This window comes from Orbicella faveolata, unplaced genomic scaffold (genome assembly GCF_042242905.1).
Source record: "Orbicella faveolata isolate gen_17 unplaced genomic scaffold, um_ofav_v1 contig_47, whole genome shotgun sequence".
Classification (NCBI taxonomy): Eukaryota; Metazoa; Cnidaria; class Anthozoa; order Scleractinia; family Merulinidae; genus Orbicella; species Orbicella faveolata.
Window position 1 is genome coordinate 3,750,752 of NW_028301577.1, and position 21,626 is coordinate 3,772,377.

At 39.6% G+C, this 21,626-nt stretch overlaps 3 protein-coding genes and 1 long non-coding RNA gene across 5 annotated transcripts; 2 read left to right on the top strand and 2 right to left on the bottom strand.

Annotated features, from left to right (window-relative positions):
• Window positions 1-114: 114 nt before the first annotated feature.
• LOC149096812 (uncharacterized) lies at window positions 115-1,586 on the bottom strand. The gene is made up of 2 exons (XR_016204307.1): window positions 967-1,586; window positions 115-836 (listed from the first exon to the last, which is right to left on the bottom strand). It is a non-coding gene; the product is annotated as an uncharacterized LOC149096812 (long non-coding RNA).
• A 60-nt stretch (window positions 1,587-1,646) lies between these two features.
• Window positions 1,647-2,267, top strand: LOC149096813 (uncharacterized). Its single transcript, XM_089279798.1, has one exon. The coding sequence runs from the start codon at window positions 1,812-1,814 to the stop codon at window positions 2,265-2,267; it is 456 nt and encodes a 151-aa protein (XP_089135924.1). The 5' UTR covers window positions 1,647-1,811.
• A 761-nt stretch (window positions 2,268-3,028) lies between these two features.
• LOC110046280 (uncharacterized) lies at window positions 3,029-14,073 on the top strand. Of its 2 annotated transcripts, none has more exons than XM_020751968.2 (5): window positions 3,029-3,357; window positions 7,134-7,353; window positions 11,648-11,716; window positions 11,917-12,209; window positions 12,700-14,073. In XM_020751968.2, the coding sequence occupies exons 2-5, from the start codon at window positions 7,229-7,231 to the stop codon at window positions 12,909-12,911; spliced, it is 699 nt and encodes a 232-aa protein (XP_020607627.2). In that variant the 5' UTR covers window positions 3,029-3,357; window positions 7,134-7,228; the 3' UTR covers window positions 12,912-14,073. The 2 variants fall into 2 exon arrangements, with proteins under 2 accessions (XP_020607627.2, XP_020607628.2); XM_020751969.2 differs by lacking the exon at window positions 3,029-3,357 and adding an exon at window positions 4,391-4,759.
• On the bottom strand, window positions 13,908-21,514 carry LOC110046281 (uncharacterized). The gene is made up of 4 exons (XM_020751970.2): window positions 21,309-21,514; window positions 20,042-20,086; window positions 19,024-19,181; window positions 13,908-15,222 (listed from the first exon to the last, which is right to left on the bottom strand). Exons 1-4 carry the CDS (start codon window positions 21,416-21,418, stop codon window positions 15,065-15,067), a joined length of 471 nt encoding a protein of 156 aa, XP_020607629.1. The 5' UTR covers window positions 21,419-21,514; the 3' UTR covers window positions 13,908-15,064.
• Between the last annotated feature and the right edge of the window lie 112 nt (window positions 21,515-21,626).

Genomic DNA, 21,626 nt, shown 5'->3' on the forward strand with positions numbered 1-21,626 from the left:
CCCATGTATACATACATAGTTATTTCTGCCGAGATTTTTTTTTCAGACCGCGTTCAGTACATTAGCATGATACATTAAATTACAGAGTAGAATGAGCGAAGTCAAAGAGGTAAATCAGACGTAACTGCATTTTTAATTCACTAAATCATTTCTGTTTGATGAGAAATAACACGCAAACCGCGGTGATAAACATGACAATAAAACGCATGTAAAAAACAAAGTTCATTTTCTTGACGTTTCGTATGTTTCAACATACATCTTCAGAAGTAACCGTTAGGAATAGAAGTAACAACTAAATTTCAATTTAAAATAAGTAACTAATTAACAATTACAATGACAGAAGCTGAGAAAAATTTGCATATAAACAATGCAACCTAATAAAGATAAAGCTTTTCGCTGCTTACATTATCATTAAGGGCGGGTTTTAATTCCCTTATTAGCAGAGGCTCTTTTATCTTGCACTTTGATATATTAGCAAAAGGTCGGACAGATACACATTGAAAGACAAAAGACAAATATTACTAGTTTGCAGGTCTTTAGGGAGTGAAATGAGTCAAGGTCTTTATATCAGCCTATGAACGTTTTAGTTTTAGAGGTTTGGGAAAACGCACAGACTTAAAAATTTGATGAGTGTTATCTTTATTAATCTCCTATAATATCACAATTTCTTGACTTTATCCACTAAATGGTTTTCGAATAATTTTTTTATTGCATCAGTATTGCGTAACAGTGCAAGCCGAGAATTGTTTTGCTGGGGTCAACATACATTAGTTCCTTTCAGCTTAAATGTACAATAATTCGCTTCATGGGTTTCATTCTTGTAAAGGCACATAACTCTGTTACAAGAAAATAACGAGAGAATATCGTTTAGTTCGAGATTTTAACTTTATTATACTTTACGAAGTTTCTCAGAACATTTTACCTAAGTGTAATCGAACAGATACATTCGTAAACAAATTCTCTAACCTTTCCACTCTTGTTGCTCAGACGTTCTTGAGTTCGTGCTGGGATTCCACTTGGTTCACGACCACGTCTAAAAATACGATGACTCTTCTAAGATGCCTTTTATCAAGTTGAAGAGTTGATAGCCCCGGCTGATAGCTCCTTTGGTATAACATGATTCTTGATAAATTCACTCAAAATGTTCGCTAGTAAATTGATCTCTCATAAGGCTTCCAGATCGACCCGTTCCGAAAACGCTTAACGTCCTTTAGTGTTGGTCTACCTCGAACGGTATGTTCGTTTGTATGTGATTTCATCGCCCTAGAAATCATGGAATCCGTGCTAACTTTTAGCGTCGACAGCTTCTGTAAATTCCATGTGCTGTACGTACGCACAGCTGACGCATGCGCCTTAGAGACCAGACGGCGATTTGTGACTGAAGGAGGAAAGGAAAAAAAACAGCGGAGCCGAAATTTAAATCCAGACCTCACTGCCTGGGTAATAATCAATCTCTTCGAACGCTTCCCCTCGCATCAACGAATGTACTCAACGAACGGTCAAAGCACGAGGTCGCAGATTCAAGTCTGTCCATCATAAATTCACCAATCGCAGACTTTCTACGCAGTGGGGCCTGGGAACTGCTAACAAACAGATAACCTGATCATGAAATCGAGATACCAGGACAGAAATAGGAGGTTGCCCTATGCGGGCAGCAAATAGTGTTACCACAATTTAGTAACAACTTGCGTGACTCGTAACATCAGTGTTCCCATCAAGATTAGCCGCCATGTTGTACTGAGATTTGGAGAACTTTCTTGGTGCAGAGATCATGATAATTGGCGAAAGAGACTTAGTATACTGAGTTTAAAATGTCTGTCATCGAGTATAACAGCTTACTTTTTCTAATAAGCGAGAGACTTGAGGAGCTGAATGTATGCGATCGTTTACTGTTTATGTGCAGAGGGAAGATTGCTCCGAGTAACGAAGACAACATCCAGAATGTGCTGTCGTTGTTCACAGAACTAGAAGAGAAGAATCATCTTGGACCTGATCGTCTGGATGTTATAAAGGAGCTATTGAAGGCTGTCAGAGAATGTCCCCTTTTTGGAAAAGTTAAACAATTCGAGAGAAAAAGGAAGGAATACAACGACTTGCTTGACAAAATTATTCGCGCACTAGACGAGCTCAATGACGTGGAACCACTCCTCGCCATATGCAGGGAAGAGATACTTGAAGAAAGCGAAAGTCAAATCCAGGATGTTCGCTCTTTGTTTAAGGTGGTTCAAAACAGTCTCCAGCAGTTAGATTATGATGGGTCGTTATAACCACTCTTTATCACGTGATGGTACAATCATGGTATCAAAAAACTGCTCAATCATTGGTGAACACGATGTTGTCATTTTCGTGACGTAATAGGTTACCATGGCAACAGTATGACCTGCTAAAGACACCCTTAATTGCAGCTTTAGGGGCTTATAATTCAAAAACGGCGTAGTGAATCTTTTGGCAAAGTTTTAGAAAATTCTGTAAATAGGGTTCAGAGCTACTTTATATTTTCAGAACTTTAAGGTGGCTCTTAACCCAATGTCCAGAATTTTTTAAAACTTTCCCAAAAGACGAGCAGTCCGTGACCAGCTATAGCTATATGACAAGTTCAATTGTTATTAAGAGGCAAGTTTGTGAACGCCACTTTTTTAGTGCGGATCCTTTCGACCGTGATGTCGGTATTCTCGGGATTTACCACGCTGAAGTTTTTTTCCACTACTCTTGGCTGATCGTTTCTTTTGAATCAATACTGACCTATACGGTAATTAATTCCTCGTGTTACATTTACATTTCGCACATTTACTGGTAAGAAAAGCGTACCAAAGCGGCTTTGGTAGGCATTCTTGCACGGTTGGTAATGATCAAACAACTTTCTTGACCCAGAGGCGAAAATTTTGATTGTGAAAGTACATACTTTGTATATGTTGCACATTAACAAACAAGAAAGGATAAAGAAAAAAGTTGATTGACGTGTCCGGGACATGAGATTTCAAACAAAAGAGGTCTCTTAGGAACAGATGACGCAACCTTGAGACGTTTACTTAGACATCAATGCATAAGTCAAAACCCAGAACAAATTAGCATGCTGAAGTTCGCAGTAATCCCTAAAATATTCAGATGCACAAGGAAACGTTTGTTCAACTTTGCAGACAATCGTTGTTTCAAGAGTCGAGATTCGAATCGATCAGTTGCGCGTTCTGAAAGCGTTTCAAAACCTACGTATAAGGGCTCCTGCTATTTTAATGAAATTTTGAAGTGTCTTCACTCTCTGCTCATTTCTTTGGATGAACGATTGGAAAACGTCTGGCATAGGTGCTTCTCTAACGTTATGAAATCCCGTACCTTGGCTAGACATTGCAGTTAACTCAGGTGAGTGAGGCGTTAAGATATAATTACATCCTTTGGTTGCTCTGAATCTGATTCATGCTTTGCTGTGTAGTTTAGTCGAGTTTTACCGCATTCACTACCAGGATTAAGACCAATTCCAAAATAGGACGTTGAGCTCTCAGGCTCTGTTCAGTCCCCTGATTAAGTCTCACTTACGCGTGGCGGACAATACTTTGGCTACACAAGTATTCAAGTGATTGACAAATTTGACCCCTTCGCGTCTCGCCTTGCGGCATTTTAGGCAAATCAATATACTGCAACAATTACACAAAGGATTCTGGAAAGACAGCTTTAATTTTGGAATTTTCAATCCATGAAACAATATGATCTAGTTGCGTGGTCGTTTTTCAAGTTGACAGAAAATAGTAATTTCTGGTTTTTGAAGTGCCCGCCACTTCCTCCCTTGTCAAGGCTAATCAGGTTGATTAGACACACTTCCTGCGCTGAGGAATGCAATTTGTAACTTTTCGTACGCGACTTGCAGTTGTTACGACATACAATCACTTTCACCCTGTTAGACGAAAATTCTTTCTTTTTAATTTGCTTAGAAGTTTTGAAATGAGCAGCTGGACTTGCTGAACGTCCGTTTAGGGGCACGAAATTAGGATACAGCTTTAGATTGGAGAAAAAGTGAAGGTTGTCACAGAGCTAAGAATAGGTTTAGGTCTACTTTACACTTTTACCGCAAGCCGGCTCCGAAAATCAGGTGACAGTACATATTCTTCAAAAGTGTGTTTTATTGCTTACAACCCACACGTCTCCGTTTGTTCGCATTGTTCTCTCGCAATATTCAAATCAATTTAACCCTGTTATCACCCCTACACAAACTGCCTTTTATAAAGCAATGTTGCAGGCGTTCGACTTGCTACCGTACAAGCATAGTGTTGGTAAATCAAGGAATAATCCATATCATTAAAAATCTTTTTCGGTCCCTTTAACATGTATTTCTTTGCCGAGAAAATTAAACAATCAAGGCTTACGTTCATTGACATAGTAAGGTAAACAGACGTATTTTGCGCCCTTGAAACGTACGTTCGCAATCATTACTTGTAGTGTTAGTTGTTCCGCTTTCGATTCGCTCTATTTTTTTTTTCCATGTCTCGGGATGACCCAGCTTTTGCTTTGTTTGTTTCTTCAAAACTCTGCCAAAGATTGAATTAAGTTTCCCGGTTCTACACGTCGCTTACCTATTAGAAAATGAATTTGTAAATCCTATTAGGTAAACTATTCAATTTATAATGAAAAATCTTACGCTAGTTTAATTAAATCAGTGTCGCGAAAAATTTCTCATGCGCACGACCAAAACCAAATACGATATCGGCACTGATCATGATAGAGCAGCTTGCGGTCCAGTGACACATTCTTATGGTTTGGGCTTGAAAAGGTATGAAGATAACCAATAAGGTTTTAAAATATGTGATTTTGCAAGTGAAGAACTGTTTATCTTCCCAGAATGAATTACATAGGTAACTCTCTAGATTACAAATTCACTTGCGCGACTTTGTATTTCATCTCCACAACCGAGCCGAAATCCTTTCATTTGTAACATTAATTTCGCTCCAATCAGTAGCCCTCTCCTGTCATCAGGCTTTCGGGATGTCCCTTATTTCAAAAGATCAAGGAGCTGAAACATGAGCTGCGCCGTGTTTTATAGAACCGGGACAAACAAAATCCAAAGCTATAAAGGTGGGCTTTCGGTCAAAGCTTGCGTCTATCACACACTATCAGAGTGTCTTTACAATGGGAATTTGTCATCTTTCTGCAATATTAAATTTGATCGTTACTCCAGAGGGAAAGCTCCTGTAGGGGAGCAGGGCTCGTTACCAGTACAAGTTATATAACAAGCTAAAATTCTGAATAATCTGCAGAACTACTGCCTCGGACATAAGCAAATAAGGGTAATCTCTCGTTTCTGCGAATGAATTCGACGGCGTAGCCACGCTTGCGGTACTTGAAGCTAAATAGCCTAGACAGTAGATATCATCAAATGTAATGAACTCTAAGGTTAACATGGGAAAATTTAGTTTCTAATAGGTGGGTAGTTACTGTATTATGACTTAGCTCTTTTAGCAGAGAAAGCACAAAGCCGGGTTTTTAGTTTTCCTGCCAAGATACCCCGCCAATGAGGTGGCAGTTAGATCCATTCTGCCACTATACAGTTGGTTATTAATTCTTTGAGAGAGCGAATTGCGCATTTTGGCAAAATTTAGTAATCGTGGTAAATTCTTTGGTAACGACCCGCTGGAATATGTTGTCTGTTGACGAAGTTATTCTTTCTGGGCTGAAAAGCTTTTCGTTTAATCAGATTTTACAGTTCGACCCCTAAACTCGTCTTCTGTTACTTATTTAACGCACCCCTTTTTTACTTTCTGGAAAATTTATATCAATTGGTTAAATTCACTGCATTTTCTAACGGCCTTAACAAACACCTAAGATTTCACAACTAGTCCAACGAAAGAAAAGTTGAAAAACCTCTATTTTACAACTTTGGATAATTAATGCGTGGACTATTAGAACCTGCGAAACAGATTGAGTTAACATTGCTTCGATGCAAAAGATACAAAGTGTGTCTTGATTTCAAACCTTATATGTTCTAACAAAGGTGATTACTCTCTCTAAGTTCTTTTACACTAGTGTGCTTTGGTTTTGCATAACTGCGCTAAGCGATTAGCTCGGGAGCAGGCTTTTAATGGGGGAAGAAAGAAGTTTGTCTCGTTCTTTCTTTCTCCGCGAGGAGCCTGCTCGCAGGATACTGGTCAAGCGATTGGCCAACAAATATAAAAAACTCGCGCCACCTTCAGTAGTCCGGAATCAACCAATCGCGACTCTCTTGCACACGTTTTCCCGCTCTTCGCGTCGGCCACATGCATTTGCTTTGAATTTTGATTGTTCACTGGATTGTCTGTGTCAATTGTGACTGGCTAGAGTGACTTCTTTGGTTTTGCTTTCACGACACTCAATTGAAAACCGTTCTATCGCTGCGCAATGATGTTCTTTTGTCCTTGTTGTGTTTTGTGTCTTGTTTGTGGACCACCGCAAGGTGTAGACAGCTCTCGCTCGCTTTCGTCGGACGTATCGTCGCATCCAGCTTGAACAGTTTCGCAGTGGACAAGCCACACGTATTTTGAGGCTGGATTTGATAAAGTTTATTCTGCGTGTAGATGTGAAACGGAAATACGGAAATCTTTTCAAAACAAAACCACGATTAGTACGAGTAAACTGAAATCATATTTGCGAAAAATGAATTCAGGCGGCATTGGGGAGTCCCATAGGAGTCATCGAATCAATCAAGAAAGCCTTTCATGATCAACAGTTCTCGAGGCGCCAGTAGGCGCATAAGGCCGTAAAAAAATAAAGCCTTTACTCAATGTTAATTCATCTTACTGATTGTCATAATTGTCTGGCAAGACTGGATCTCCAATGTGATGGTTTTCGTTATTCTCGTCACCTTTCTGTTTAGCATTGCATTAGCACTGTGAGGAAAAATTAGGCGTGGAATATTCGTACAATGCAATGGTAAACTCAGCTGATAAACTCAATGTCGTCACAATCACTACGCATATCTGACAAAACTCCGAACAAAAGATCAGTTTTAGACTGGCCGTTGTTTTCCTTGCAACAATAGCACATGCCACGAGAGGTTCATTAGTCTCTTGTTCAAGAAAGGATGCATTTTGATTTAGAAAACCTTTGGTTAACATTGATACCCGGCAAGTCAACAGATGTTTAGTTTTACTCTTCCGTATATTCTTCTTCAGTCTCGCCTTATATTCTCGCTGACAAGCAGTTAAACGGCGCTTCCAAGTGAAACGAAATCAAGTTCAATAGCTGCTGATTTGTGGACTATTTCGCAATGACCGAGATTATAGACCTTGAAAACATTTCAGAAGAACTGGACTACGACAGTGTCTACGGCAAAGTTGATAACAACAATCAGAGAGTCGACGTTGAAGCCCCAACAGACTCCATGTCAGATGTGTAAGTAAAACTCCTTGTATTTCAAGAGTTATGAATGGACAAAGATGTTAGTTTCTAAAGAAATTGTTGGGCTACATCGGTGGGCGAGTAAAACATTTAGCTACTCATCACCTTGAAGTTGATAAAGGTGAATTAACCGCCAAAGAGTATTTTTGAAGCCGACGTTTCGAGCGTTAACCCAATGTCAGCCTGACAAATTCAGCTCGCTAAGGCGAGTTATTAGCCTGCGAGCAGGCTCTTCGCGGAAGGAGAGGAAAGGGAAAACGACCTGCCCGCCCCGCTTAGAATTCTGGCTGTTCGTCCACGTTTTGGAAGCAAAATACTTTTCGTTTCCTTCCTTCTTTCCCAGCGAAGAGCCTGTGCGCAGGGTAGCCGTTTGTTAACCTTTTTTGACGCCAAGTTGATTAAGAGCTAAGTGTCGAGAATTAGGTTTGGTTTATAATAACGAAATGACTGGCCGAATCGAAGAAAAGGGGAGCAAGCAAGGAAGCGAATGCAAAAGCGAAGGTATACTGCCCGAAATTACCCTTGATTTTCTGTAAGTGCGCCTTCAAGTGGTATACAAGCATATACTCGGTAAAAGGGCCCCGACGTTTTATTTCTTATCCTGATTTTATAGTCAGGCCGTTCAGCAAAACTGATTCGCTGCCACTATAGGTCGCTACAGAAATTCTCTCCTTCATGTCAGTTTAGTTCGTTCACATTTTGAACCCCGGGAAAAGTATTAATGGTAAAGTATAGTAGGATGAAACAACAAAGAGCTATTTTTGTTTAAAATATCACTAATGCGACCCAATCACAGTGTAAACCTCTCATTAACGTCATTAACAGCTCTCCTGGGACGCTACTTTAATAATAAATAATAATAATAATAATACATAATATTTTAAGAGGAGGCCTCCAATCACCATAAGGTGGTTTTCAGGAGGGTCCTCTGAGAAAATAAATGTTAAACCTTTAAAATACATTAAAATCTAAAATACAATAAAAAGGACAAAAACCTATGCGGTAAGCTAACTAAGATTAAAAACTAAAACAAGAATTAAAATACTACTAACTAAGGTTAAAATGGTTCAATAAAAACTGTTTCAGTTTGTATTTAAAAATAGTTTTCGGCATCAGTTTCTTTAAAGCACTTGGTAGTGTGGCCCAGTCGTTAATGGCTTTATAATATGTTTTGCTTTTTACCCATTCCGTTCTTGGCCTCCTGTGCTAGTGTGTCTGCAGCCAAATGACCCACCGAACGCAGAAAACAATGCAGTTTTCCTTTCACTTGGTGGAAATGGTATAATGGTAAAATTGGCTTTATCAGGAGCCATAATCGGGGACGGAGACCGTAAGCGCACGCCATTTCTAGTATTGGGGTTGTCCCCATGATATGGGACAATAATTCTATTTTAAGAACAAATTGCGCCATCGCCTGCGGCACACGCGCGTACATGCCACGAGGATTTTTGCGGATGTCGCGCGGGGGAAATGGCGTCCGAAATTCCCGAAATTTTTCATGTTTTTGGCCCACAACTCAGTCCCCAACTCAACGCGTTTACGTCTGTTGGAATTTTGCTTAAGTATTTTCGTCGTAAGCTGCTCCAGTTTGAGCGAAGGAAGACAGTGTCGAATTTAGGTATGTTCCGCTTTAAGCTTAGATATATATCGCTGACCAAGTTGTGTTCCGACTGATGCTTCTTTTACATGAGCTGTACATTACTCCACTTTAAATTTCACATATGTTGAAGATTAACAGCTTTTCCACTACACAGCAAAAAACTAGCTGGATATATTTAGATATAGCAGAGCTTCAGGACTTCATAGTTTCCTAGCTCCTCTTGCCACACGCTTGCGAGGAATTTGCCAGTCTATCGCGACCGAAAAGTAAAACAAAATAATTGCTACTTTGAGTTTCGCCTGAATTGTAAGCAACGCTTGATGTTTCATCAAGGCCCAATAACTTTACGTCCGTAGATACTGCTCGGTTTTATTCATGTAAAAGTCCAGTAAATTCTCTGTTGTCGATGAATGAGAGCGCCCGCCGATGCGTGTTTTTTACAGTCAGTAAACATGACAAATTGTACTTCCGCCGCACTTTCGTGTGAAAACGTACCTCGAACTCAAACAATAACTCTATAGTTTTTAAATATGTTTAAGATTGATAAATGTTTGAGAACATATTAAAAGCTAAGCTGAAAATATGCGAATAAAGCAGAAATAATCAGCAAAGTTACGGTGACGCTTTCTTTAATCAACTTCGAATAACGATTTCGATTTTGTTGATCGAGTTTTAAAGTATCAAAACTCCTTATCTATTTTCATTTTCGCAGTGTAAAACTTCACTATGCTTATGGTGAAGAAACACACATGATGTTAGTACATGTAGCCTTTTTTGCGTTCGTGGAATTTGTTGCAGCATCTCAGCACAAAAGATAACGAAAGAAATCTTTGTCAAGATTTGTTGACAATTGAAAACGTCGACTGGGACTTGAAAGTGCACCAACTGCACTATGCAAATGAGCTAACTGTACGAGTCAGATTTTCCTTTTAAAAACTTTTGCAAACTCATCAAACAAGCAGAAACAGTAAGAAACCATCAGAGCAGGTTTAGGTTATGATTAACCATTGTCCGAGAAACTCGCAAATTAACTCGATACCAGAGTAGAGAGTTTTCTTGCCATATTCTTAAGTCAGAACAAACGCAAAAACATACCCGTAAGCTTACAACTAGCGCGAGCAGATCTTATTATTCATTCCCAGCGCGAGATTGAAGTCTTGTTTTCGACCCTGAAAATCCCACCTTTTCCGTTGGCTCAGAGCATAAAACTACATATAACTGAGCGCCCTGGTTCTTAGTCCCTGCCTTATTCCCTGCCATCGCTGTGAAAAATACGCAAGAGAATCTCTCAACTCTCACCATTTGAACATGCAACGTGACAATATTCACGCGAGAACCCCCGACATGTGCGTGGATCCGCGCGGATATATGACGTCAGGATGGCGCAATTTGTTCCAAAAATAGAAAAATTGTCCCATATCATAGGTGCGCGCGGATCCCAAGACTTACGGTCTCCGTCCCCGATTATGGCTCCCGGCTTTACATATTATAATTTTTATCTTACAAGTTTCCATGGGAACTGTCACCGAGTAGACATGAGCGCAAGGCGCAATCAGTAATCCCGCCGCGTACAAGTATCCCCACTGTATGGCTGCTATTTCTCGGCCCTTTCTTGATTACTTCGAGCGATAAGGATTGGCAGGATTACTTAAAATCAATAGGGGCTTTGTGCTGCACAATTCTTTTGTTTGACGTGATGTCTGCAACTCTCGCCAAAGGTCGGCAAACATAAACAGTTCTTTTGAGTAGCGCGGACTTAATTGCTCTCTTTCTAGTTTTAGTCCATAGTTGACTCCTATGGCGACAGAGATTCTAGCTTGAAGAATAAAGAGATCTGATCCGGTAGAGAAACGTACGTTACCCACAAAGATATGTGGATAATGGTGGGACAAATTGGACGATTTGATATACATCTGACTGTCTAAATCCAAGCAGCTTATAGATTAATGGCGAAGGTGAAAGTACTTCGCTGTTTACCTCTACAAACTCAATTACTCAATTAATCTGGTGTGTCCACGATATAATAAGGAAACTGAAGGGGGACGTACATTTCAAGTTCGTGGGGTTAAGCTTTAGAATGCGATTCCACTCGGTGTCAGTACGACAGGAAGACACCGTTAACGCCTTTAAAGCTGCTCTTAAAAAGCATTTTTTTTAGCCTAGTTTCTACGAGTATAAATGCCTTTTTATGCTAAAATTTTAATTATGTACTTTTTCTTATCTTCTAGTATGTTTATTTTTAATTTGTTATATTTGTCTTAGTATTATTAATATTTGTGCTATCCTCGAAAAATAAAGTTGATACTCACTTACTTACTAATAAGTGATCAAAGTGAAGAATGATCATCGCTGTAAATTTTCCAATTTAAGCAATTGGAAAGAAGAAGCCTAAAAAAAATCAGGGCTTCAACGGGATTCGAACCCGTTTTTTTCAGGCTTCTTTCCAATTGCTTAATTGGAAAATTTACTGCGATGATCATTCTTCACTTTCATCTACAACCGCAGTTCAAATATGAATTGTTTCATATATACTTCACATCAATAAGTGATCACTTGACTAATGTTACAATACCCTGTATTTGGAAGCGAGGTATTGTGGGAAACCTAACTACTACTCCTCCTACTCCCGGTTTGAATTCTCGTTCACGAAATCTCCTGTTACCAAACTAACTTGTCTTATTTTCTTAGGAAAAATGGGCAGCAGCCAAGACTGATTACAATCAAGTCGTACACTGAAATATGTATAGAGGCTGGAGAGTAAGTTATTCAATATTTAGAGCGCTAGCTTGGCTTTTCTCTTAAGTGAAAAAACTATTCCACTGTGTATAAACATTTATGTTACAAAATGTTCACACGCGGTATGCCTCAGCATTGTAATCGTTGTTGTTGCTCTACATTCTAGCTTTATTTGTTATTAATGGTTTTCTTTTCTGTTACCACCATTGCTGTGTTTTCAGATCCACGGAAGAATCTTCCCCTAAAGTTAAACCAAAGTTTAAAACGGAAACCAAGTTTAAAGATTCCGAAAGAAAGAGTAGACTAACAGAAGCAGACGCGGCGCCCGAGTCAAAACGAAAGTTCTCGGGACCGAAGATGAAATTTCCCAAAAGCAAAGATAAAGTAAACGTTTGGAGCAAACAAAAGAAGGAGAAAGCGAAGAACAAAGAACAAGCACCTTGTTGGTTGGTCGTGTTTGTGTTCTGTTGTGGTGTCAGCAAAGAACATCAGTGGTATAGCTTACTAGGAAAAGGTGGGCTGCTGACAATGTCTTTTAATTCCTCTCTGCATTCTAAGCTTTTGTAGCCCGCGAGTAGGCCTTCGCGGGGAAGAGGGCTATCTAGAGCTTTTGTTTTGTAGAATTTCTTTTTGCGTTCGGTCTGTCTGGCCTGGCTTCCTCGAAGACCAACTGCGATCACTGTTGTCGCTACCTTGTCTTGTTGTCGCTACCTTATCATTTTCAACCTGGAAGGGCGTTCTGAATTTCCTCAATCTCTCCTCTGATTGGAAGCAATACAATAAGTATGCGATATATATCACAAATGCACCCACTCTGATGTGACCGTGAGTAATAATCCAGTTGCTGGAACATCTTGGTACCGATAACACGAAGGTCACAAGTTCAGTTACAAACACACGTGCTATGATTCCTGTCACTTTCTCCATGATTTCATTTATAGACATCAATGTATCAGAAATATTTCTCGCTTTCACCGGTTAACGCCACTGTTTCGTTTCTACAGGTGTATTTCTGACGTTCTTCATGTTCATCGTATACCTTGTGGCAAGTTTAACGGTTCTTCCTTTCCTCATAATCGCCTCCGTGGTCGGCGCCGTTTTCCTCAGCGCGGGTGTCGTGTCGTACCTAGCTCTCTCCTCCAAGAAAGTTGGCGTTTCATTTGACGACGACGGTGACGGCTCGTGTCTCGGGGCAGTATGGGGGTCCTGGGTATAGTGCAACTGCTGACTACCGTCTAGTTGTGTCTGAAGACTCGTTTGCGTTGCTCCATTCCAGACTCCAATCTAAATAGGCCATTTCCGAGTTGCAAGAAAATGAACATGTAGGCGGAACAAATTTCCACATAAATGGTTTCCTACGAAGGCAACTCGGAAGTGCACTATTTGTTTGGCCTGGACACCAGTAAGAAAAAGGAGTTAAACTGAGTATATAGTTTTGGTACGTTAAAATATCTAACGAGAGTCTTTACCCGGGGCCCATTTTCTTCAGAATTCAGATGCGGACAAGAGCCATATCAGCCATGCTGATATTGAGTCATTTATGTGAACGGTGTAAGAAAAAGATAGAAAAGTCAGAAGTCTCGAAAGTTTAGGATGGATATTGAACAAGATAATCGTTATGAAAATACTGTTCTGAAATTAAATTTGTATATATTATTTGTCATTATTTACTTAACAAGTTTAAGAAACTTGAACCCATAACTTTTAACGCTGAAAGACTGTAAGATTGATGACGTACTAAAGACTTTAATGCATGATGAGGAGGAGACGGCACTTTAACTTTTCGAGCTCAAAATGGTCGTGGACTTTTGCCGATATGTAAGACTAAGGGTTAATGACCAAACAATAAAAGAGAAGCATGGGGGTCAAAAGTTGGGCGTGGGAGAGTTTGGAGGCGTTAGATTTACCACCCATCGTTATTTCTCCCACTTTTTTTTTGCTCTCACTGAAAAGGAGCCGGACCTCTTGAGATTTACTTGTCCATGTATCTTGTGTTACTGGTGTGCGAACTAAGAACCTGCTGTTGATTCAAAGACAAAAACTGTAATTTATGAGTGCTACTTGAAACACTTAGAATGTTAATGTTTTTTTTTCGTGTTGTCTGAATTGATGATCTACCTTAGTCAGGAAAGAACTCCCTGACATCCAACCACTCGAAAACAGTTTCTGATTAACTCGAAGACATATTAAATTGAGGCTCACTTGAGAGAGGTTTGCAGCGTAATTAAACGTTCATATGTTTTATTTAAGGATAAGTTTAAAATGAAGACTTCATTATTTATTTTAATAACACAAAGCAATATAATAACTGTATAATAAGAAATTTAGTAATTGAAATTTAAATTGACATGTGAATAAAATGCTTCAATGCTCCTCAATTGTCAGCAGCAATCAAGGCATAAAAAAGTTTGAACTCCCTCACGATATGCGCTCGCGTATTGTGGTTCGAGTTCGCTTGTGACTCCTTGTTTAATCCCAGGGTCGTTTAAAGTTGAATGATACTGTAATTATGACTTTAGCAGTGTGGATGGCACCTCACTAGACCGTCAAGGACAAGGAATTCCGTTGGGTTTTTATACGTTATCTGAATTAGAGAAAAACACTATGACTTATGGCTAGACTTGGAACAAGGCTCCATTACGGGAGGTCTGAGAGTCCCATATCCCATTAATATTTGCCTAAATATACCGCATCCAGTAAATTCTAATTTTCAAAGATTAGTCATTTTCCATTTCTATCCAGAGAATTAATATCTGTTCTAAAGATCCCATGTCCCATTGATTTACCCCCAAAACAACCCGCTGTATCCCGTTAATTTTTCAGTACATATCTCGCATCCGGTAAATCTCTAACGAATAAGACCTCATACCGCAGTTTTATTGCCTGAAAGTCACCGAATAGAAATCTTAAACAGGGTAGCAAAATAAACGAATCTGTCGTATAAACATTGTTCGGGTTCACACCATGCAAGCAAAGCCCAAACGTCAACAAAATGCATCCCCCACCCTTCCCTTCCTCCCTCCCCTGAGGGTAATCAACTACCCGCGCACTGACCTTTTGAGTTTTCAAACTAAAACATATTAAAATAATTGAGTCAATAATTACACAACAAAAAAGTGACTAGCCAACTCAACAAGCACAGGCGAAGAAAACAATGCGTAAACAAAATCACGATTGGTTTTCATTTTCATTTTCATTTTGAACCGCATGTCATATGAGTTTTTCTACCAAATTAGAGACCAAAACAAATGCAAAACTATTTTAAACCCGGCTACGTTTGGAAATAATTGTAAAACCTTTAACTCTGTCAGTTCGACAGGATCTACCACACTCTTGTGATAATCCCAAACTGATGCCAATCATTACATCTTACGAGTTGACCAGTGGAGCGTTGTCGTTGTCGCTGTTCCTACAGCATCCTAAGGGATAACAAAGGCAGAGACAAACAAGGTACAGGATCAAAAAGGGCAGCAAAATAACTCCGATAACCAAATACAGCAGCAAAAGGACAAGTACCCAGCAACAACCTGCAAAATAAACAAGAACCATTCTTAACCCTGTCAGTCACAAGCTCAAGATATCGATTCTCCTTCCTGATTGTCTTACAGTTCTTTTATCGTTAGTAGAGAGAATACAGTGGTACATCAAAGACATTTTACTAACATGAGAAGAAATCATATAACGCTCATAACTCGGGAATTGAAAAATAAATTGATATATTTATAACGGAAATTTTTAAGCAGCTGTTCTGTAACAGGTTTAACGTCCTCTGATAATTTCAAGGATTTTCGGACACCCCACGAAAACGAGAAAAAAAATCAAATTTTAGGCAAAAACTGATAAGGCTTTCTTCTTTTTTGAATTCTCTGCCATTAAACACGCCTGTCTTTCTACTCGTTTTACTCCGAGTGCTTATAATAATTCCATTCCATTGTATGTCAAACTATTTAGAGTTAAAAAAATTCAGTACCCTGTAACTGAGATTTAATAGCTTACATATTTGCGGGGAAACAAGAGAAACAGCCAAGAAACCACAATTTTACAATTTAAAGCATTTTCGAACTAAAAATCAGGAACAATTTTTGCTCTCGAGTGGTACAAGAACACGTCGTTAAATCGTGGACGATGTTTTTATCGTGGTCATGATAGTAACACGACAAACGTTTATGATCAAAAATATACACTAATTGGCCGAGAAGGAGGCTCGAAAGAATCGAGGGCTTATATGCTATTATTCCGCTACATGAGTTTAAGTTCTCAGGGCGACACTCGCAATTTACCAGACGCAAAAGACTTTTTTTGTCTTCATTGCTCACCACTAAATTTTTATACCGCTGAAATTGACATGGATTTATTCATTGCGCTAGGAGCTTTTAAGCTGTGCGCTATATTTGAGCTAAAGAAAGAAATCAAAATTAATTTTCCATCTCAACCTCTAGCCATTTAGCACCCCGGAACTTGCATTTTGCCTGACTAGGAAACTGCCTATAAATGCTCGAAGAAACCGCCAGAAAATGAGTTAAAATTAAGCTTCAAACAACTGATTTGCAGGAGCAAAAACCATTCCGTCACGGACAGCGAACGCAGTTAAAATGGTTTCTTTCGTCTATTTACTAAACGGCTCGTTACCTTATATTTCGAAGAGGTTTGTGAAATCCAGTAAGGCATTCAAAACCAGCACAATATATAACGGAAAAGAAGAGCTGACTGCAACAGGAATCTTAATACACACAACTACGAACTTCAGCAAGAAGATCAATACACAAACTTCGACAGAGAAATTCTCCCCGTCCTCAAAAATCACTACCATCGAATTCTTACCTTGTACGAACGATACAACATTCAGCTCCGCACATATTTGAGCTTTCTGTTTAACTGTGTGGGTAATTTTTTGGAACATTCGCGACTACCAGAACAAACATTTGGCGAAGGTATCGGCCGCCGTCTTGCCCGCAACTTTCAGAGATGTTTTCATTCAACTAGCCAACTGCACCACGCGTCGCTTGGTTTTGCCGCCTTTTTCACAAACGTCACGTGATCATGTACAGTCTCCGACTCTCAGATCGGAATCGAAACATGATCCACTTGACTTAAGGTTACAGTATACCTTCGGGTCGGCAATTTTCTTGATATTTGGATTTTTGGGTCAAAATAGTGGTCGAGGAATAATCTCTAATTTCTGAAAAATTTTTTTGAAAAAGGCTAAATATTGGCGGAGAAATGGCGGTTTTACGTTTTCACCGGAAGTAAAAGTTTACCTCTTGATTGACAGCCCTATGGCGCGTATGCAATCAACCGAGACGATTTTCGCGGGAATTACCTATGTGGATGTCACGAATTGACTACTCAGTTGATCAGCATTGTTGTTCTGACTACCCAGCATTTTTGGTATTAGGCGTGTCTCTATTAAGTTATAAGTAAACATAGACCACGTTTAAACCATGGACCGGTTCGAAAAAGCGAAAACAGCGAAGAACGAATGAAAATACATCAATGAGTGAAGAAGGGAAAGTTCGCCACGCGGATGAAGCTATAGTTATCGTATAAGGCGGGCAAATATTCGTGGTAAGAGAAAAGAAAGGTTCTGTAAAAATTTCGGAACTTGACAGCAATAACAGGGATGCTGACAGAGACTCTTCTGATGAGTCCGATATCGACGAATCGTCGCACTCATTGAGACCATTTGACGTATAATCCATGCACAGTTGCCCACACACAGTTGCTCTCGGCGCTTTCTTTTGTTTGTTTTCTTCGCTCAGCCACTCTAACGTTCGTATCCTTTTTAGTCTTCCCCATTTTGCCAGACCAGCTTCAAGAAAAACCGAGCTACAGAAAAATTATCTCTCTGCCTTCGGTTCCTTGAGCGCATTGCGAAACACAAGAGTTTTTTAGAGATTCGCGCGTAAATTTCACCAGGTTAACGGTAGTAAACTTTCCCTGCACTGATTGGCTTAGTTATCTGAGAACCCAGTTGAAGGCGTTTGTGGGCGGAGTTTGTTTGCGAAGCAGAAAATTTTTCTTAACGCTGTTTTCTCGAATAAATTTTTTCACTTGAAGCAGACACTTTAAAGAGTTATAACTCAAAGGGAATTTGTTCAATTGCTCTTATATTTGGACAGTGGCTAGTTTAACATATAAACTACAAAAGAGTGTCTGGGAATTGTTAATTACGAAATACTTTTTCTTCGAGAGCGATTTTTGTACGATCACTCCACATTTTTTTAATCCTATTTCGAAAATGTTCTGTAACTTTTTACTGCAATTGAATATGCCAAAACGCAGACACGTTTTTTAAGCGCTTTGGGCCCTGAAACCGAGGAAAAAATTAAATTGGCGAAAAACGAAATTCGCTTTGACTTGTAGCTTTCGAAAGGTGATTCGGGCGCTCGCATTTAGTGGTCGTGAAAAATTCGACAACTCATTTTCTTTCAAATTTCTTGGTATAGTTTGATAGCCAGCTCCATAAGCTTTAATTTGATATAGGGGTTTAGGTATCTACAGCTTAAACTGCACGCGCTACATCGCTTGCGCGCGAGACACCCCTGAAGGTATACTGTAACCTTAAGAGATTTTGAAAAATAAATGAAGTAATACAATACTGAAGAATCGGTAAACTCCGAAAGTAGCTATTCTTCTTATTTTCGGATTTAGCAATCTTTGCTCATCGCTTACTTTGGCGTGTTGCAATTTTTGGATAATAATATAAAAATTTGTTTTGAATAAAGATTCACTTAAACCCGCATTTTTACTTCGATAAAAGATGTCCTAAGAACTTGTTGATAAGAATTAAATCGAATCAGAACAGGATATTTTACCTATGGGTAGTCTTAAGTAAACTTCACAGCATTTTGATAAACAGCTTGTTGTATCGGCCAGTATTTCTAGTTCTCAACAACGGAAGCGAAGTTACGTTCAGCGGGAAAAGGACAAATTAGTTTAGCCGAGTTGGTTGTGCGGAAGAAATTAGTTTTCTGTTAGCACTGAGTAAGCTTTTTCCTTCGTGTCTGGCGGGCAGTTTATTTCGCTTAAAATTTCACAAAATTCGACCTCAAAAGAACACATATATTTGGTGCGCGAGCTTGTCGCCCGTCGCTTCATTGAGCTAGCTGAATTATTCGGTCCGGTTTGGGGGAATATGATTTCTTGCAAGTTTATGATAATCGGTTTTAGACAAAGAGGACAAAAAAAAATTTAGTGGTGAGCTTGACTAGTCAAAGATGACATTTGAAGCCAAGAAGCAGACAGCACACCATGTAAGTTTGTTAAAACAACTGCAACGTGCAACAGCTACGTGACTCTTAAAATCTAAACAAGTCAAAAGTTCTTACCTTTTCCTTCCAACTTGTACCATTCATAATCACTGTCACACGCCAAACAGCAATAATCAGTGCAGCTTCGACTCTCCCTGTAGTTCGTAGCTTGGGTTGGGTAACGAGGACTGCCTGGTAATGCAGGGCGCCCTCCTTGTAACGCAGGACGGTAACCACTAAAAATATATTGAAAGAGCGTCTCGTTACACGTTGCACGTTTCGGGGAGGGGGGGATACTCCCATATATTGGCTATATAGGTATATGCCGCGGGATAGGGTAGGGGTTTTGAGGTTCCCCATCCTTAAATAGGGTATCATTTTTGCTCCTGTTGGCATTGTGTTCCCGGTGTGATCCTTAGATAGGGTACATAAATTGAATCAGCTAAAATTCCAGTGCGTCAATGCCCAGCTAAACGAAAACAAATTCTATGCTCGATACTTAACTTCCAACGTTACGGAAACGAAATAAGGCTCATCCGTTCATGCCATTCTTAGTTTTTGTTTTTCCCTTGAACAGGGAGTAGTTTTTCTGGCTTGTGCTTTAAATAACGTATCAATTTGGGTTTGCTATATCCTTAAATCGGGTCAGGGTTTAAGACCCTTTGCCGGACACACCTATCCGAAATTTATAGGGGGAAGGAGGTAAGAGGTAGCGAGGGAGAGGTTGGATCGGAGGGGGGGGAGTGAAAGAGGTAAGAAGGGGAGCTGGAGAGGAGGAAGGTAAAAAGGGCAGGGAGGGATAGGTTGGATAAGAGATGAGGAACATAAAAGCCTAGTAGGGGGGGACAGGTTTGGTTCAAAATACCTCTAACCCCAACTGGGTAAATAATCGTAACAATCTAATAAAAAATAAACGATAATTTATGAGAGGATAAAATAGACCGGATATGAGGGCTGTGTAAGACATTAGTTCTTTTATGTGAGAATGTATTTTCTGCAGAACAATGGCATACTTGTTGTCTTGTGCCATGGCCAGATCTCTTCAAAGTACAACTAGAGTTAATAATATCAATGATAAGAATGTCACGCATTTTACCCGTATCCGGAGTGTTCCACAGAGTTCACTTGCACCGCAACAACACTTAAAAAGAAAACAAACATTAAATTTACGTAATCAGTAAAACACAATAATGTACACTTTCAATCAAAATTGAAGATTAGTAATCTTCAATTTTGATTGAAACACGATTCCGCTGTTTCGACACTGTTGATTTTAGACCGTTACTGCAGGAAACAAAGATAAAGACCCTGGGTACACTATTGACACTAGTGGTTGTAAACTCGATCAACATTTCGCAGTTCACGTGATGGACTATTGAAGACCGGGGTGCTATTGGGAAATTATTCCGACAATAATTTTTTTTTTAGCCTAAAGTCATTTGCTTCAAATGATTTTTTGCGTCGCTTGCTTTGCACGACTCTTTTTACGGTCCAAATTAACATAATTTATTTTGGTGTTAGCTTTCACGCAAGAGATGTTATGACCTTCGTACTCGTTGTTAAGACTCAAATCATTTCTGTTATTTGCTGACACGCAGTTTGTCTCGAAGGGTAAACAGGCCAATGTTAAAGAAAAAATCGGTATTCTTACGTTGTAAACCTTGAGTAACAAAATAAAATATCGCACTGAACCTTAGTTTAAAGAGCCTCGAATTCAGATATATACCCACTGTTCCATACTGAGTCCTAAGCGCACCTTCTTGGCGTAAATTCAAATCGTGAGTCGCATTTAGCCCAACGGGCACATAACTTGGTCAAAAAAAAGAAAAAACAAGCTTATTTCCGTTTAGGCATAAGTGTACCACTGGATTTCGAGAAATGTAGCGTCAAGTAAGCTAAAACAAAGCGGATAGCCCCAAGATCTCGATTCGTAGTGTGCCAGAGGCCCGGATGATGTGACCGTCAATTCGGCATAACAACAAATTGGAATTTTTCGTGCGGAAGTTTACTGAATTTTGCGAACCTTTCTCGCCCGTTTAACGATCAAATTAGAAACAATGCTATAGACGTTACTGCTGTGATGATAATGATTTAATTTTATTTTCGACCACGTGCTAAATTGCGTACATATACTTCCGCTTTTCCTCAAATTTATCTTGCATAAATGCGTCACACCAACTTTAGCGAAGTGTTAAATCGGCGATTTGCGCTTCAGTTATCTCCGACTGTTTTTATTTCCAGAGTATATCGATACTATAAGAACTGTTCTGTTCAATGGAAAGAATTTTCCGGCTCAGACTTAAAAATATAAATTACACGTTCGACTTTGCAAAGGAGTATTGTTGTCAATTACAAAGACTAACCCTTCATCCGTGGCAGCTATCAGTGTCTGACGTGTTACTTCAACTCCTCCTATTCTTGCACGCTCTTCTTGGACAGCTATTATGGCATCTCCTCCTCGGTCGTTATTCATTTTCCCCTAAAGTTTCCAGCAAGTTTGCCCCGCTCAACAATTTTCGCTGATTCACACTTGGGCTTAACGATCGAAGCTACCTTCCACCCCAGACCTCCGCCAGATTCCTGAGGGTGCGCCTGGCGAAAATTATTTGACCACCAACGGCCTCTTCATTTGAGCCCGGTCTCGAAGAACAAGATCTCGATTCTATCATCTCTTTTTATTT

What these genes read in the sequence shown, in the direction of transcription:
- LOC149096813 (XM_089279798.1), top strand. Translation starts at nt 1,812, where the DNA reads ATGTCTGTCATCGAGTATAACAGCTTACTTTTTCTAATAAGCGAGAGA.
- LOC110046280 (XM_020751968.2), top strand. Translation starts at nt 7,229, where the DNA reads ATGACCGAGATTATAGACCTTGAAAACATTTCAGAAGAACTGGACTAC. An exon ending in ATATGTATAGAGGCTGGAGA is followed by an intron (nt 11,717 to 11,916) that starts GTAAGTTATTCA and finishes CTGTGTTTTCAG; the next exon opens with ATCCACGGAAGAATCTTCCC. An exon ending in GTATAGCTTACTAGGAAAAG is followed by an intron (nt 12,210 to 12,699) that starts GTGGGCTGCTGA and finishes TCGTTTCTACAG; the next exon opens with GTGTATTTCTGACGTTCTTC.
- LOC110046281 (XM_020751970.2), bottom strand. Translation starts at nt 21,418, where the DNA reads ATGAATAACGACCGAGGAGGAGATGCCATAATAGCTGTCCAAGAAGAG. An exon ending in ATAGCTGCCACGGATGAAGG is followed by an intron (nt 20,087 to 21,308) that starts GTTAGTCTTTGT and finishes TTTCTTTTTAAG; the next exon opens with TGTTGTTGCGGTGCAAGTGA. An exon ending in GTGGAACACTCCGGATACGG is followed by an intron (nt 19,182 to 20,041) that starts GTAAAATGCGTG and finishes ATATATTTTTAG; the next exon opens with TGGTTACCGTCCTGCGTTAC.